General features: G+C 49.8%; 1 protein-coding gene across 2 annotated transcripts in view; it reads left to right on the top strand.

Annotated features, from left to right (window-relative positions):
* SRD5A1 (steroid 5 alpha-reductase 1) overlaps positions 1–18,125 on the top strand; it is a 27,193-nt gene extending 9,068 nt beyond the window's left edge. The window contains exons 2-6 of one of the 2 annotated variants that reach the window (XM_049648293.1): positions 1,136–1,366; positions 2,618–2,784; positions 6,691–6,792; positions 8,263–8,413; positions 14,169–18,125. In XM_049648293.1, the coding sequence (XP_049504250.1) occupies positions 1,136–1,366; positions 2,618–2,784; positions 6,691–6,792; positions 8,263–8,413; positions 14,169–14,235 (718 nt within the window). In that variant the 3' untranslated portion in view covers positions 14,236–18,125. The remainder of the gene's footprint in view (positions 1–1,135; positions 1,367–2,617; positions 2,785–6,690; positions 6,793–8,262; positions 8,414–14,168) is intronic. The other variant, XM_049648294.1, reaches the window with a different exon arrangement.
* Positions 18,126–18,333: the final 208 nt, after the last annotated feature.

The raw sequence follows: 18,333 nt of genomic DNA, 5'->3' as shown, positions 1-18,333 counted from the left end.
GGGTTGTCCTTCCGAATTCTAGATTCTTCTGCCGAGGGTTGTCCTTCTGAATTCTAGATTCTTCTGCTGAGGTTTGCCCTTCCATGTGTCATTACATCGTAGATGAGTCTCTTCCACTTGGCTGGTGGCAGCTCCTCAATTATACAGTGAAACAGGTTTTGAAATGTTCAAAACACACTGGATTTCTAAGCTCTGGTTTAAGCTGAGAAATCACATCCATTTCAAGTCTCTGTGAGAATGGAGATCTCACTGCCGGTTTTGATTCCAACAGCACAGAAAGTAGTCTGGCATGACCTGTGGTTCAGACAACGTCCGTTTTTGCTGAAGTGACTAACATAGCATAGGTTTTGCACAAAAGTGATATTTTGCCTTATAATTTTAGGTCGAATTCCCTGAGGAACACTATCAACTCTGCAGCAAAAAAGGCTCATTTCCAGAGCCCTTCGAAACGCAGTAATACTGGTCGAGGGCCATTTTTCTCATAAAGAAAACGTTCAGTCTTGGCTCTGAACTGAAAATGGTGGTTAGGTCCAGGGAGGGACCATCAGGTTCACTGCTGGCACTGTTAATTCAGTCACACGCAATAGATTTTGCCGGGAGGCAGGGGGGGAGGCAAAGTACCTGCTGATCCAGAGGGTGGCTTTCAACACCTGACATTGGCACGGGCTGTGTAAGTCTGCCAAGTTCGTTTCCACCCCCAGCAGCTACAACACCCTAGCAGATCCCACCACGGGTTGTACCGAGTCAGTGTTTCCTCAATGGCGGAGGCACTGTCACCATCAGTTGCTGCTCGAGGACCATTTAGAGCCAACTCGGCCTCGGCCCCCACCGCTCAGCGGTACGGGCGACACCCGGGACCAGGAAGACGGCTCGCTCAAACGTTGGCCTTGATTTTGGACAGTTTGCTGAACTTCACTCCTGGCGTCCAGACTCCTGGAGCAGCCGTCCTCACCGAAGGGCGATCCCACGCTGCACGCCATTCTGCCATCTGAACGTGCTTCTTGGCCGCAGGTGGCGAGCTCGGGGCTGGCACGCGGCTTTCCTCGGCTAACCGAAGGGGCACCGGGCAGCTTCGGTGCTTGCGGCCTCATTCGCATTTCTTCTGTAAAATCATGTCACGCGTTTCTGTTTCCAGTTCTCGGTTTTTTTCCAACCGTCGCTTTCCCGTGTGTCGGGGACAACGCGGCGGTGACCTCTTAGTCCCGTCGTGCCAACCTCTGGCGTGGTCTCCCGGGGGAGCCCAGGTGTCATCGCGAACCACACACCGCTTTGCTGTCCGGAGCAGGAATAAACTTAGCCACCCTCCACCGTGCGTCCCGAGCACGAAGGGCCCGCTTCCCTGTCTGCGCGGGACACGTGCGCACTGGTAAGAGAATAAGGTGTTCGGTACAGGGACACAGGCGGCACTCAGAATGCCGCCACACGGGGGTTTGCGGCACTCCGGGCAGGGACACGGACAGGTGAGGCTCGAGACGCCGCACCACAGACCGCGTGCCCCCCCAGCCCCTCCCCCCGTCCCCGGGTCTGCAGGCCTAGCTGGTGAGCAGCCCCAGGCAGGACCCAAGCAAGTGACCGTGGCCATGTTGTGGTTTGGTCAATTTTGAGGATTGTACACCGCGTGTAATCACCGCCACATTCAAGATACAGAACGGCTGCCTTCCTGTCAATGTCCCTGTGCCTTTCCGAAGCCACCCCCTCCCCTGACTCCAGTTGTGCCTGTTAGAACTTCCTAAGTCTGCTTCCGTTTCTTTCCTTAGAGATGGCTATTCAGCCTGTCGATTTCTCCTTGGGTCAGCTTTGGTCGCCTGTGCCTTTTAAGGGTTTTGTGTACGCTGTCCAGATAGTCACATTTATTGGCATAAAGTTGTAGATGACAGTTCTTTACTATCCTCTTAAGGCCCATGGGATGTGTAGTGACGGCCCCTTTCGGTGTATTACGTATTGATGTTACAGAAGGAATTCACACTCCAGCATCGCCTCCTCTTTTCTTCACAAGGGTCACTTTCTTGTCCTTACGTTTTCTCTCCCTAAACTTTCAGTAGTGTGCTGGAACAGAGGAATGTGGCCTTTGAGTTACCTGGGTTTACACTTGAGCTCTGTGACCTTGGACCGATTGCTTAACCGCTGTGAGTCCGTTCTATCTCCCTACCCTCCCCCCCGCCCCCACCAAGAAGGTGTAATGGTGTTTCCTGTGCGGGTGTCTCTGAGTGCTGTGAGTGAGGTGGTGAGTGCTCAGTGAATACAGCCACTGTGCTGACTGATGACATGATGGTGTCCCCACATCCCACTGCTCAGACTAGAGCAAGGGAGGATCGTGCACATTCCGAGAGCCTCTGGAAGCCTTCGGTTCTCTCTCAGCGTGTCTGTTTCCCATTCTGTATCATTAGAATCCTGAGTTTGCGCACCATGATGAGCATTACTGGAACATGGTGAATTCTTGATTGAGCAATTCTGCTTTGAACATAGTAAACGAGGACCAGTAGTACTGACGATGACTTGTGTACAAGGAAGGAAGCAAGATGAAAAACCCAAGACTTTAAAGAGAATTGCGGAAATGATGTTCTGGACCATCGGTCTGTGTTTTATTTAAATTTGTTTCTGTTTCATGTTTCCTAAGGTCCTTGATTTTCCCACTTCTGATCCGAGGAGGAAAGCCGATGCCCCTGTACACGTGTACGTTGGCGTTCATGTTCTGTGTCTATAACGGCTACTTGCAGAGCAGATATTTGAGTCAGTATGCGGTGTATGCGGATGACTGGGTCACTGATCCCCGATTTCTACTAGGTGAGTGTCGCCCCGGTGATGCACTCCGTGGTTCGAGTCATAACTCGGATTATAACGTCCCGGTGGTTCCTAGATAGAAAGCCCACACTTGTTGAGCGAGAGAAAAGTCTGTGACGGTCCATGACCTGGCGGCAGGAAGGCCGAGCGCCGGAGGGAGAGTCAGGCGGTCCCAGCAGCAGCATGTGACACAAATGCCTGGTACCATCGCCCTCTTGGCACTAAAAGCACAGATACCTGTCCCTAAAGTGAGCCTGAAAATAGCAGCGGGCAACAGGCTCCAGCAGAGAGAACAGCAGACTACGACTGTGGGGCGTGGACGCTAACTGGCCATGTCATCCAACAGAGTCATCAAATCAAGCCTCCCACGGTTTCCTCCAGAACATGAGAAGAAGTCAGACCGGGTCGCCTTCCAATGAGGCAGGAAGAGTTTTCTGATTATACTAACTTGAATAAACTCGTAGGTTTGCGAAGTTTTCAATTTTTTACCGTCCTTATCGGTGAATGTAAATTACCGTACGTTTTCAAGTCCTAATTATAACCTCGTAAGTTCTGAGCCAAAAGGAAAATAGAACAGCAGCAGTCAAAAAGATTTGCAAGCGTGTGAAAGAATATGCCCTGTCGAGGCTCTTGTGTATAAGGAGATTGCTTCTAAGTTTCAGAGCGCCCCGTGGCTCCCGGCTCCAGCCCCGTGACACGGCCTTCCCCTGTCCGCTGGCCTCTGTCTGCGTGAATGTCTGATCATGGAGAGCCTCACGCTGGGGCGCTGCTTTGTTGATGACGAGGCGTGTTTATGTTTCTCGATCGTATTTTTTTCTGTGAGTTGAAATTCTCGCTCATCATGCCTGGGCATCATGGCCGTGGGCATGTGCCCACCCCCCCCCCCCCCCCCCCCCCCCCCCCCCCCCCCCCCGCCGCCAGATGAAGGATGGGCAAGAGAGTCCCCAAGGGGCTCGGCAGCTCCACAAGCCTGTGCCTCCACAAAATGCCAGACCCACGTTATGTTGTGGGTGCAGTGCCCCCAGATGCTTCCTTGCCTCACCTGCCATTTGACTACCTGATTTCCGTCTGCCCCAACCAGCGAGAGAAGGAGGAAGAATGGGCTGTGGTCGCTGTGGTCGCCCTGTGGAGAAGATCCTGCTCTCTGCCAGGGGCCACACACATGCTTCCTGCCACCCCACGTTCCTGAAAGGGCAGAGACTAGGGTCCTTTCACACGCACAGGGACGATCCGATGGCTAAACACCTGCTCAAGATCTAAACTGAGTAAATAGCGGAGCCCGGGGCTCAACCATTTCACTGTCCTGGTGCCCCCAGAGCAGGCGGTGAGGGACAAGGGAAGGGAAGTTTTAACGAAGGGATACAGGCTTTAAACGTTTATTTGAGTTTTTCCCGCAAATCATTTCTGTGATGAGTTGTTTGGCTACTTTTGATGAACCACGGCAAAGCAAAGAATCCTCTTGGTATGTGAATTTCAGTGTCGTTTGCAATAGCAGGGCAGACAGACCCCATCACCTGCAGGTGTCGCCGAAGCTGGTCTAAAATTAAAGACTCCACTAAATTGTATGCAAACCTCTCAGCTTCTCTACCGTTGAACAGAAGGAATCAGAAATGAAAAAAATATATACCGGTTGGGAAACAAACAGGGCTACTTTTTTGGTGTTATATTTATTTCATAGAGTTTATAGTTTTTGTAAGGAGATAAACATGAAATGATGTTAATATTTAGCAGCATTTATGATTCTTACCATGAAGAACTAAGCAAATAGCAATAATAGTAATATCCTAACAGAAAGTTTTTGAGAGCAGTGAAAGTGGTTAACGTAAAAGATTACATACGAAGACTTCATGATTCCTAAAAGCAGAGTTAAATGTGTAGCTTAGATGAGCGCAAATACTAGCTTTCTTTACCAACCTGGGTGATAAAGGGAGCTTATCTCCGAGAAGAGAAATAAAGTCAAACATGGAATTGTGAGAACATAATTCTTTCTGGAACCACAAACTGTGGGACAGGTTACCTGGAGGTGACATACTGAAATGCAAGACAGGTATCGAATCGACTACAAATTTATGGATCTAGCAAGTGACTTATAATACATATTGCAAAATTTGGTATGAACTCTGTAGAAAAACCTGCCTACAATTGGTGAAATCGGAAGGAAGAAATTTTCCAGAAAATTCCAGAAATTTTCTGGTCCTGGCTGTGGACCAGAATGTGTCACGTGTCCCTGTTGTAACTGACAGATGATTCCATGCCACTGGGATGACTGGGGACTCATTACTGACCAGGCTACTCCAGTTGTATGTTTCCTTGACAGTGACTGGAACTCCACCAATAAGCACCGTCCCACCTTCGCATTTCTCTAGTGTCAGAGGGTGATCAAACTAAGTCAAGTTATTCCTTTTCTAAAATTTTTTTTAACGTTTATTTTTGAGACAGAGAGAAACAGAGCATGAATGGGGGAGGGTCAGAGAGAGGGAGACACAGAGTCCGAAACAGGCTCCAGGCTCTGAGCCGTCAGCACAGAGCCCGATGCGGGGCTCGAACTCATGGACCGCGAGATCGTGACCTGAGCCGAAGTCGGCCGCTTAACCGACTGAGCCACCCAGGCACTCCAAGTTATTCCTTTTCTAAAATACTATTGGACATTTTACCTCTTCTTGTTGGAATGAAGACACGTGATACTAATAAATCTCCTTTTTTTTTAATTGTTTTTAATGTTTTTATTTTATTTTTGAGAGACAGAGAGAGACGGCATGAGTCAGGGAGGAGCAGAGAGAGAGGGACACGCAGAATCCGAAGCAGGCTCCGGGCTCTGAGCTGTCAGCACAGAGCCCGACGTGGGGCTTGAGCCCACGGACCGCGAGATCATGACCTGAGCCGAACTCAGATGCCTAACCGACTGAGCCACCCAGGCGCCTCAATAAATCTCCTTTTTAAGTGATGAGCAACCTCTGAAGGCTTTTCAGAGCCAGCGAGGAAACACCCAGGACGCTACTGGATGTCCAGGGAGAGCCGTGGAGGCAGCAGCAGAGGATGGTGTGGGGAGCTGGGGCACGTGAGGAGACCTGGGGGTGTGACTGGCGAGTGGGCAGGGGGGTGGCAGGTGAGGCCGTGGATGTGCAGGAACCTGTTCCAACAGGGCTATAGAGAAAGAAAAGCGGAGTGCTGGAAATGAGCTACCGGGAACCACCACCCCGGGAGCCCGTGTGCAGCTAGCCCGTCAGGGGCGGGGGCAGAGTGTGCCACACGAGGAGGCCGGCCACACCGCGCGTGTTTTCCGCGAGGACCGAGTGAATCTTGTGGGCCGCCCCACGGATGGTGACGCTACCTCTCCCTGGAAAGGAGCCCTGTGCCGGGGTCCTAAGTCATGTCCAAGCATGCCAGCCCTTAGACGTGGGCCACGAGGTCCACGTGTTTAGGGCAGGTTCGATTACACAGTAGTGGTATTAGAAAAACAGAGCTCTAGGGGCACCTGGGTGGCTCCGTCGGTTGAGGGTCCGACCTCGGCTCAGGTCATGATCTCACACTTCCTGAGTTCGAGCCCTGTGTCGGGCTCTGTGCTGGCAGCTCAGAGCCCGGAGTCTGCTTTGGATTCTGTGTCTCCCTCTCTCTGCCCCTTCCCAACTCTTGCTCTCTCTCTGTCTCTCACAAATAAATAAATGTTAAAAAAATTTTTTTTAATGAAAAACAGAACTCTATTTAGCAGACCTAACAGCAGTGCTGTATAAATTATTTTTCTAAATGAAACATCATATTAATTATAATGATTTTTACTGTCCTTTGTGGCTAACGTGGTTTGCTAATAATGAATAGAACAGATTATAGTAACACCGTTCATTCACGCTTGGGTTTGTGAATTTTGTAGTTTATTGATCATAATACTCTTATGTATTTTCTTATCTTTAGGTTTCTGCTTATGGTTAATAGGCATGCTGATAAACATCCATTCCGACCATATCCTGAGGAATCTCCGGAAACCAGGGGAGACTGGATATAAAATACCAAGGGGTACGTACTGAAAAATGGAGAGCTGATTCTCAAGTCATTTCACAAGATGCCTTGCTGTTGCAGTTTTGTCAGGATCCAATAACTAAAGCATAGTATTGGCCGCAGGTTTTTGACATGAGTCACAATTATTGATGGCAATCACTGTGACCGTTGTTTTATCAGATTCTGGCTAACTGAACGGTTATTAAGGAAAAAGGAAACTAGTCCTATCTGTGCGACAGCATAGACTAGACAACCAGTCCTCTCTCCGCAAACAATTAAAATCATTGGGTAAAGGTGTTTTTTTTTTCCATCTTTTAAAATGCATCCACGTGGTAGGATGATGGAAAGGAAGTAATAATCATCGAGAGGGCAAAACCTGGGTGAATGTTGGAGGCCAGGGCACGTCTCGTGAGAGTCCATAACCACCAGCGGCCCTCACGTAGGTTTGTGGCCCAAACGTGCACCTCAAGCCTTGAATTAGGACCCACGTGACCCTAGGGAGGTGGTGCCTCATGCACATAGCCTGTACAAGCCCAGATCCCTGAGGGGACCTGCCTTTAACCCAGGCCTCAGGGAGCCCGATGGACCACATGCCACACAGTAAGGGCCACACTCAAAAGTGGCAGAACCCACAAGAACATGTGCTACCACGAGATCTTAGAGTTAATAGAAACAGATCATAAAGTGATTACTTAATTGTTTAATAACTAAGAGGGATTGAAATTATGAGGAAAGGACTAATATACGATAGAAAGAACTAAGTAGATACAAGACAGAAAGCAAGACAGCTTCTGAAACTGAGAAACGTTAAATACTCAGGAAGTAAAACTAAAATGCCAAGGGCCCATGACCAGGTCTGTCTCCACCCCCAGTCTGACTTCTGGCCCCTCTCACCTGCTCTGGTCCTCCTCACGGCCCACCTCCTGCTTTATGCCATGCTTTCCTTGTGCATCATGTTGGGGTTTAATGTTCTAGAACAGGAGTCAGGGTCTTGTCCCAGTTCACCCCGAGCACCTAGAGCAGGGCCTGGTCTGTGATGTAGACTGAAGGGTCTGTGAACATTGAGGAGGGAATGAACGAAGGACGGAAGGAAGGAATCTGCCCTTGAAAATTATTATTTTCTTCCACTTTTGGTCCAGGGCCCTGTACAGGTCCGTCTTCTTAAGCTTGTTCGTTAATTGTTATCCTATGTTCTCTGTGTTTACTTGGGTGTTACCAGTGTGATTCATGAACTAGTGAAGGGATTTTAAAAGGGTAGTTTTTTATATTCAGATAAATGCATAGCTATTCATACAGGTTTATGCCACCAGAAAGTATGATATGAGACAGTAAAACTAGTAATGTTGGGTGTTTCATTCACTCAAATTCTCTGAGTTGTTTTTCCCGGAGTTGGATTTATGTTCTCCAGGTACGTATCCACTGCTGCTTCGTAGGTCAGTAACGTATCACGTTGTCGGAAACGCCCCACTTGCCTGTGTGTCTTTGCAGGAGGCTTATTTGAATACGTAACAGCAGCCAACTACTTTGGGGAGGTGGTCGAGTGGTGTGGCTACGCCCTGGCCAGCTGGTCCGTTCAAGGCGGGGCCTTCGCGGCCTTTACCTTCTGTATTTTAGTCTCCCGAGCACAGCAGCATCACCAGTAAGTTCTAAAACACTCTTGGCACATTGCGTCTGTTCTCGGGTCTCATTCTAACAATTTTCAGGTTCCATCTTTGAAATGTTAATGTGCATTTGAATTGCCAAAGCCTAGCGTATACCGTGGGTTAGCCGACCAAGCACAAAACCACGCACACGTCCCAAGAGTAACCTGTTCCGAGGGACCGACAGGTACGCGTCAGCATCATTATTTGCTCCGCCCCTACTCTGAGCCTCCTCGAATTTTTGCCACTGGGCCTGATAGTCAAGTGAAATGTCAGGCAGGGGACCCGCGGTCTGACTGGGAACCCGCGGTTTACGGTGGAGAATGCTGACCGCCAGGGACAGGGCGCAGAGGAGTGCCGTGCTCAGGAAGCCTGACTTGGCCATGCACCCAGCTCCTTCACACAAGCGTCCTGTGCCCTGCAGCCCCATGGTCCCTGTCAGGCTCCCGGGCTCTGTGCACCCTCGAAATCACGTTGTTTTCCAAAGTGCAGGGCCATAACCTCTATCCAGTCCCCAGAAGGGCCTGTCACCATTTGACCAACAGGAACGCATATAAAACGGTCCAAGGCTGTTAAAGCTGACGTGAACTTAGGGAGCGCCTTGTCCGTCCAACACGTGAAGAGATGAGGCTCCGTGAACGAAGCCTCAGGCTTCTTGGAAGGGAGACATCTCGGGGGGCGCCTGGTTGGCTCAGTTGGTTGAGCATCCGACTCTTGATGTCAGGTCAGGATCCCAGGGTCATGGGATTGAGCCCCATGTCCGGCTCTCCACTGAGTGTGGAGCCTGCTTGAGGTTCTTTCTTTCTCTCTCTCTCTCTCTCTCTCTCTCTCTCTCAACAAAACAAAACAAAAGATTAGAAGGGAGAGATCTCGGGCCTTCCCCTGATGCCACAGCGATGATGGAAATAGGCACAGGCACTCACCCTGGTGCCCATGTCGATCGCTCGTGCCCTCCGAGCTAGACAGGGCGCTGCCCTGCTTCCCTGGCTTCATTCACCCAAAAACATTTCCTGGAGGCCTTTGATGCTGGCAGGCATCCGTAGAGATGCAATGTTGTCTTCCTTCATGGCGTTTGTCACCGCTTGGGAATGAGGAAGAAGGAAAAAGCCAACAGAAGAATAGATTGGTATCATGGCATAGTGGAAAACACACAGACTTTTTAGAGTCAGAATTCCCAGGTTTCTTTCCAGGCTCACCACGTATTTAAAGATGCAGAGGATTATTACCGGAGACACTGATGAGAACGGGCAGAACCGGACTGTCGGTTTAGCTAATATTTGTGGACATTACCCCAGAAGCATGCGAGTTGAGATCGTAGGAGCACTACCCCACGTGGCCAGGTGCTCCGTTGTGCCCCATACCGTCAGCAGGGACCTGGGCCCAGGACCCGTCTTCATCCAGAGCTGCTGAGAAGGACGGGGACAGAGAAGAGCCCCCACCATGGAGGGCTCAGGAGGGGGACACACTGTGAAAAGTGGCCGAAAACAGGATGATTTTCTATGATGGCTTGAGCTGTGTGTCCCCCTCCCCGAAATAGGTTGCCATCCTAACCCCACGAGAGTGACCTTATTTGGCAATAGGGGTCGTCACAGATGTAATTCGTTAAGGGGAGGTGACACTGGAGTAGGACTGGTGACTTTACCAGGAGGGAAGTCAGGACACGCACACAAAGAGGTCACGTGAAGACACACGTGGACGGCCGTGGGAGGGTGCAGGCAGGGGATGCGCTGACTCCACGAACTGAGGCTGCCAGAAGCCGGAAGCTGGAAGAGGCAGAGCTCGGGAGGGAGGACAGTCCTGCCCACCGCTCCACCTCAGACTTCTGGCCTCCAGACCTGGGAGAGAATACATTCCTGTTGCTTGAAGCCCCCAGGGTGTGGTCCTTTGTTACAGAAGCCCCAGGAAATGGGACACCAGCCTTTCAGCCATTTAAAATCAATTGGGCCAGAACTGAAGGCAACACGTATGAGTTTTGAAGCCCTCCTTCCTCCTCTGCCGATGATGCCACACCAGGATACCTTCAGATCTCGTGCTGATGCAGAATGCGTCTTTCGTAGAAAGCATCTCGTAGAAAAATAACAGTGACCACAACAGTCAGTGGATCTTGGCCCAGCCTGATGGTCCTGTGTTGCTGGGGACCTCTCCTCCCCTCCTCCCCTCCTCCCCTCCTTGTTCCTCCTCTTCCCCCCTCCCCTCCTCCTTCCTCCTCCTCCCCTTCCTCCTCCTCCCCTTCCTCCTCTTCCCTTCCTCCTCCTCTTCCCTTCCTCCTCCTCTCCCTCCTTCTCTTCCTACCCCCTCCTCCCCCTCCTCCCCCCTCCTCCTCCCTCCTCCCCACCCTGCTCCCCCTTCTCCTCCCCCTCCTCCTCCTCCTCCTCCTCCTCTTCCTCCCCCTCCTCCTCCTCCCCCCCTCCTCCCCCTCCTCCCCTCCCTCCTTCTCCTCTGGCAGGGGCCCGAGACCACCTTCTCATGAGTAGCATCACCTCTGGAGGAAGATGCTATTCTCGAACGTTTGTTACATTAGACAGTAAGAAGCAAACATTGGCTAGTTTCTAATAGTAGAAGCACATGAGATAATACTGATATTTTAAGAAATTGGATCAGAAGAAGATTGAACAAAGAGCATGCCAAGTCAGTTGTAAAGATGTTTTCTCAAATGAAAACAGGAAAATCTCTCTTCAACATTTGAATAGGAAACATATAGAAACAGAAATAAATCATTTCATTTTCCAAATGAAAGTCTAGGGTACTAAAAACCCAAATGTATTCTTGGCGGAAAGCTTCATGAGTTGAAAGGGCTCTTTTTCATTCATTCGCTACTTACATTGATGTCAGTGCAAACCCGATTTTAATTGCTGAAAAACTAATGAATTCAGCTTAGTGGCAGTATGTTCAGAAATGTTGGATTTATAAGCTGAGGACAAAATAAAAGCTATCCTTTTTTTTTCCTTTAATAATCCAATGAACCCAGCTAATTAAACTAAAAGAAAACAATCCATGGGGCCCTTCCGAGCACTGTATTTGATTTATTATAATGTTCTCAAGGCAGTATTTTACTAAACGAATTTATTTCTATAATTAGATGTGAGGGATTTAAATTCACAGATAATTTACCGATAATTAAGCTCTAGGTCGGAAACATCGGGTCAGCTGTGCCGAGTTGCTAGCAAACTGTTTTGAGGGCAGAATGTCAAGGAATTAGGAAGACGGCTGTTTTCATACCGTTCTCTTCCCCGCCAGCCCCTAGCAGCCGTGCTCATTAGTGGAGCGACGTTCTTGGTGCCCAAGCTTCTGCCGCGTCCCGCCAAGTGTGATAGCCTGTGTGCAGACGTTTGCTTGTTCACACCAAAGTCCTGCAAGTTGGAGGCCAGCCGTCGAGGGCAGCCTTGGAGAAGGGACTCTGTTGAAATAAAATAAGGAAATATGCAGTGTTTCCCCAGTAAGTTTTTTTTTTAATGTTTATTTATTTTTGAGAGAGAGAGAGACTGCAAACAGGGGAGGGACAGAGAGAGAGGGAGGCACAGAATCCCAAGCAGGCTCCAGGCTCCGAGCTGTCAGCACAGAGCCCAACTCGGGGCTCGAACCCACGAGCTGTGAGATCATGACCTGAGTCGAAGTTGGACTTTGAGCTGCCCAGGTGCCCTCATGCCATTAAATTTAATGTCACTTAGAAAAATGAAGTCAGCACGTCTTCAAGACACTATGACAGATGGCGTAATGACCTAAACTTATAAGGACACACGAGAATATGTTTATGAAAGACTTCCTCCCTCTCACAGCTCCCATCACCAGACTTTAACAGATGACATGACTTGTGAGCACTTGCAGGACGCTTCCTGTCTTGTCAGTGGCCTGTGTCCACCAGGGGAAGACTTCTTCGAGAGGAGCTTGGGGACACTTTGGCTGTTTGTGAGCCGGAAAAACAGTCAATGCTTTAAAGAATAACAGTAGACGCCAAATGTGATGCAGTGGGCATCCCTTCGTCAGGGGCACCTCACTTTTCACCCTAGTTCAGGCTCAGCGAGAATAAAATCAAGACAAAAAACTCATGTCAGTGTCACCTAAGCGACACCTTCGATTCTAGGGACAGAACAACAAGGGAGAAAAAGAGTAGAAATGGTGCTGCCCTCCCTTTAAAAAGACTGATACGTACGCACGTCTATATATCTTAAGATACAGTCTCTCGAGGTGGATTTAAGATCCCAGGGATGAACGCTGGGAGAGAAGCTGAATCATTTTAACAAAGTAAATTTTATTTCTATATGATGGTTTCTGTGAGATGAATTTAACACATTTGACAAACCCGTCCGTCCTCATCGGGGGAGAAAAGTCTGACGCAGTCCGACGTCCTACGGAGCTCAGCCGCTCATGCGACAATCCCGTGGGCGCGCGTGGGCCTCGCTGCCCTGGTTTCGCGGATTTTGAACGGCCCTTTGCTCCTGTGTGCAGTGCGTGGCGCTGCTGGAGGTCCCGGGTCCTGGCAGGCCTGGTCCATTCGGCTTCTAAATAACGTAGATTTCTCGCAGATCTAGAGGCCAGAGGCCTGGGGTCAGGGGCCAGGATGGTGCATTTCTGGTGAAGGCCACTCTGGGTTGCGGAGGGTACCGTCTCTCTGCGCCCTCACGTGATGGGGGTGGGGGGTGGGGGGCTTTTTTATAGGACCGGAGGACAGGATCCCATTCCTGAAGGCTCCACCTCCCAAAGGCCCCACCCCCTAATACTGCCACATATTAGGCACTAGGTGTTTAACATATGAATTTGAGGGGGCGGGGGACATGTGCAAACGGTGCCACAGGCCCGCATGAACCTCTGTAACCAGAGAGCATGTGGCACCTTTCCTCGTACTTGGCGTTGCAGTCGTGAGCGTCCCACGCTGAGAGGCAGGCGCCCTTGTCTCCAGGCAGGTCACTGATGTGGAAGAGAAGGGCTGTGACCGTGGCCTCGCGACAGAAGTGACGCTTGCTCCAGAGTCCACCCGCCAGCTTCCCATTCGGTGGCTTTCCGGCCGTTGAAAGCGCACCCAGCAGGCAGACACGCTGGGGCTCCCCGTTTGCAGACGGAGTGTGAAACTCACCTGAAACGGGCAGATTTTGCCCATTCCCTGGCTGCTGGCTGTTGCCACCTGTTTCTGCCCTGTAAACAAATAGTCGCTTTCCACCGTGAGTTTATCTGCTGTGCTTACAGAAACTCCTTCTCTAATGCCCATTTCTCCATCTCCTCAAGTTACTTGAAGTTTTCACTCCATCCACTTAGCCGCCACCCTCCCCAGCCAGCCAGTACCACGGAACCAACGGGCGTCATCCTGGCTGGTGTCATTCATATCAAAACTGAAAATACCTGTTTGTTCCGAGAGCAGGGTCCCGTTTCGTTCTCCCAGCTTTGTCTGAGAGCCCCCGGGCGCGTGGCTGGGCGCACATCTCCCCCACCCCGGTCTGGAGGCACCGTCCTCTCCTGGGGAGACTTCCTGTGGGAATCTGAGTCACCACAAATGCCGGTCCTCTGCCCCAGTCTGCATGCTCCCGGGGTCTGCAGACCTTGCCCCCCCGCTGCGTTGATCGGCACCCTCACACGCCAGTAACCTTCGTGGCCAGCAAGAATCCTGCTTTCGTGACACAGGCAGAATCAAACTGTGTACCTGAAATGCCGAACTTTTTATTACTACTTTTAGAAATCTCTGTACTCCTGCATAATGAAAAGTGACAAAATCATTTCCTTTTCTTAGTGTGTGTTTTTTTTTTTGTGTGTGTCTGATTTTAGGTGGTACCTTGAGAAATTTGAAGATTATCCAAAGTTCAGGAAAATTATAATCCCGTTTTTGTTGTAAATTTGTTGTCAGTGGATGGTCTCCGACTTGCCGCGTTTCAGTGATGTTTCTCTAGGGATCGTGTAAATGAATTGCTTTCTGTCATTTTCCTGTTCCTTCATCTGTTTCAAGATTTGCTCTAGGAATGTGTTCCTGGTAAGTGCGTAAGCTGCCTAACACCAAGCTAATGAGACTGAAATGCAGGCTGGAGTAGTGGGCTGCATGCCGGCTCGAGAATCTGCAGCTCTGGGTCATTCCAGCTGACCACTTCTCTGATTTTGGAGTCTCCTCTTTTGGCTGCATACAGCTAAGTGGGCACAAGACCAGGATTACGAGCCATTTCTGACGGCCTCTGTGGACTGAAACATGTCACTGCCCCTGTACTACCCATTCCAACCATCAGTTCAAGGCCGGAGGTGATGTTGCCCCCTCCCCTGATAAAGGCAGAACTGTCTCCATGGTCCTGCTCACCCCGCTGGGTCAGCGAGGCCAGGGGGCAGAGAGAGGAGACACGGGGCCAGCTGAGGCCTGGACAAGAGGCCTCTGGCACCTGCAGCATCCTGGCTCCCCGGGCGACTAGACTACAGGGCAGGGGACTGTGTGCACTCATGTAAGGGGTAAGGCGCTCTGTCCCCCACCGAGAGGACTTTTGGAGGCCCTGGTGGGAGCAGGGAGCCCCTTGTGCTGATCACCACAGGCACCAGCAGTCTCTGGTTTAAGATGATTTTTCTTCCTTCCAGGTAGAACTAGCAAGTTTTAAAGCACTTTTTTCTCAGTACCCTCAGTATCCCAAAACAGTATCTTGAAACAGAATGTCTTACTCTAGATGCCCTTGAGAGGTCCGCGGAGGTAAATCATAGGAATAAAATGGACCACATACTGCCTGATATGTAAAAGATATCTCAGGAGGCTGAGAATCTGTAAAAGAAATCTAACAGAAGGCTACTAAATCTCTGGGCCACTCTGTGAAGCTCTGGTGGGACACGTGGCGGAGGTCCCCTCCTGGCTGTGGCAGCAGTGCCTCAGTGGCCACCGCGTCTGTGGAGCCAGAATCTGCAGGAGCAGGGGAGGAAAGGAGGAGACTGTTCACTCCGATCCGTTGACCTGCTAGGTGGGTGGCTGGGGGCGTCCAGAGCATGCGCGGCCCCAGAGCCCCCCATGGGCTCCCCGACCCCTCTCCTGGCTGACCTTCCCAGCCACGGTCTCGCTCCTCTCGAGGTTTTATGTAGAAGCCATGTTCTCGGTGTTAGTGATTTGCGGAGTCTTCGTTTGATTTCAGAATTACGCAGCCAACGTCTCCGATGGAACTATGCTTCATTGTAACTGGCGACAGAACGTTTTTGAAGAGAAATTTTGGTATTCAATGCACTTTGTTCCTTTTTCTGAGCCTTTTCCAATTACTTGAGAACACGAAGCAATAAATATTTTGGATCGCCTCGGGAAAACTCAAAAGTCCAAGCAAGTCACGATGGATTTGGGCCGCTGTGCTCTGGCAGGCGCACGAGGCCGGGAGGAGGATGCTAGTCTGAGAGCCGGAGAAGCTCGCTGTGATGTTTTCCTCCTTTTGTGAACGGCCCGAGGGAAGGAATGCTTGGGCTGACTCAGGCTTTGGTGTGTGGTTCATGCTTTCACCCGCCCACACTGGGTGGACGGTTGATAGGAACAAACCTTCCATCGTGTCTCTCCGCCCTCCCTCCATTTCCTAAAAACTGCCACTTAGCAAATTGTCATCAATTTCTGTGTTAATCATAACAAGGAGATTAATAAAATTACTTCAAGCCCAGTTGTTTTGCGTTCAGGCTGACTCCAGTGTCCCGGCACGCCCTCACTCCACAAACTCACGCCGTACCGTTGTGCTGAGCCCAGACACCTGCTTGTCCTCGATGTCCCCATTCCGTCGTGTCAGACACGAAGACGCGTCTCCGGTCCTCGGCGGAGCTGAGGGACACTCTGTAAATGCCGTGCCTGCCTGTTCAGGTAGTTGTTCGGTATCTGATGGTTTGCTCGTTGTGGATGACAGTGCGTCCCCAAGCACGTTTTGTAACGAGGGTAAATGAGCACCATCGGTGTTCACGTGTTTCTCCTGCCAGCCCAGCCTCTGGGGGCATTTTGTGCATCCCTGCCATTCTGTCCGGTTAAGCTCCGGTTCTGGAACGTCACCGTCCCACCATCCGCAAACCTGTCACGTTCTTGTTTAGGGGTACTTGAGGCTGCTGTTTCTGCTGTCGCTCGCTTCCTATAGTAACAAGAAATTCGAGAACAATGCTGAATAATAAAGGGGGTCGTCAGGATTCTTGTGCGATTTTAACAGCAGTGCCTTTCTGTGAGATTACGGTTTGGAACGTTTCTTTTATTTTCTTACTTGGTCATTGGTCTGTTTTCTACTGGAGCCAATGGAATTGTTTCTTTGCTTTAAAAAAAATCTGCAATATTTCTCTTGAGATTTTCAAGGGGACTGCATACACATCAGAAATGAGAAAGAGGGCTTTCCGTCAGGTGCAGAGGGGGAAGGCGAACTGAGAACACACCCACATGGGACGCTGATCTTGTGGGTTTTCTTCATTAAATGTTCTCTGCGTGTCCTTTATGATGGTGATTTCCTCTGTGTCTCCTGACTTCCTATTTGCTTATCTTCACTGTTCTAATTTAGGGGAAATCTTTTCATCGTGCTCATAACTGCTCGGGAGGACTACCTCAGTCATCTGTTTGCCCAACAGGTGTATTTGTAGCTTTTAAGGCTGTGTGTTTCTGCTACGTGACACTTCCTAAGGTTTTGCAGGGTTTTTTTTTTAACACATTAAATTACTTTTGAGAGAGAGAGAGACACACACACAGAATCTGAAGCAGGCTCCACGTTCCGAGCTGTCAGCATAGAACCCGAGACGGGGCTCGAACTCACAAACGTGAGATCATGACTTGAGCCAAAGTGGTTTGCTTAACCCACTGAGCCCCCCAGGCGCCCCTGCACTTCCTAGAGTTTAATGACCTTCCTACAATTATGACCCTAAATAGTCTCCAGCTGTACTTGTTAGGTTTGTCTCAATCTCACTATTTCTAGGAAATTCATTTTGGTTTGAAAGGGTGCTTTTTTTCTTCTCAACCGTTTGAGAGATTTCATTGAAAGGTTTTTCTTCTTTTTGACACATGTGGACACAGTAGAGATCATTTTCTGTGAAATCTCTCCCGCGCAGATTTTGAGTTTTCCTTCTGTGGCCTCAAGCTCTTAATAACAAGGCCGTTCTCCAAAGCTGATGCTGTTTGTTCTGTCGTGTGTTAATTCAGAGATATTGACCCCATTGTTAAACTTGTCTGCAACCTTATTTCTCTCCCATGTCAGATTTCCCTTGTGTGTCTAATAGTTTTTGCTTTGTGTTTTGCTGCCGGCATTCTGCAAAACTTTTCATCCACCCTGTTATCAATGTGAGATAATCTTCCCGCTGAGTGCTGCTCTCCTGGGATCCGGCTTTGCTCCGAATACTGCCATGCTACGGCTTTCGTTGGCACATTCACCCGGCGTTTCCCGGCCCTTCCAAGCACTCAGATTTGTTTCATTTTCTTTAACAACACGAGAAACAGACTTGGCCGTGGAATAAGCTGGCTCAGATTCTCTCATTAACTGCGATACTGAAATGTCCTTTTATCGTGTTTTCTATTTTTAGTATTTGTAACTTCCTTTTTAAAAAAATTTTCTATAGTGACTTAGAGAAATATTTCCTTTAAAGAGGCACCCGTGTCTGACTCTTGATTTCGGCTCAGGTCACCATCTCACGGTTAACAAGTTCAAGTCTCGCATCAGGCTCCGCGCTGACAGTTCTGAGCCTGCTTGGGATTCTGTCTCTCTCCCTCACTCTCTGCCCCTCCCCCTGCTTGTGTGTGCACGTGCATTCTCTCTCTCTCCCTCTCTCTCTCTCTCTCTCTCAAATAAACTTTAAAAAAGGCAACATTAGGAATGGTTTTTATATTTTCAGGAGTACATTTAAACTCTCTCAATTCAAAATGATGAACTGAACACGTGCCTTTCCTCCCCCTCCCGGTCCTGAGCCGTTACAATCGCTGTGAAGGAATCTAAGGGCCCACGGCTGGGACTGATAAAGCAGGGCAGGGGGCCGTGGCGCTGGA

This window comes from Panthera uncia (genome assembly GCF_023721935.1).
Source record: "Panthera uncia isolate 11264 chromosome A1 unlocalized genomic scaffold, Puncia_PCG_1.0 HiC_scaffold_17, whole genome shotgun sequence".
In the NCBI taxonomy this organism is placed as follows: Eukaryota; Metazoa; Chordata; class Mammalia; order Carnivora; family Felidae; genus Panthera; species Panthera uncia.
The sequence above is the reverse complement of the archived record's forward strand: the minus strand, read 5'-3'. Positions and strand labels throughout refer to the sequence as shown.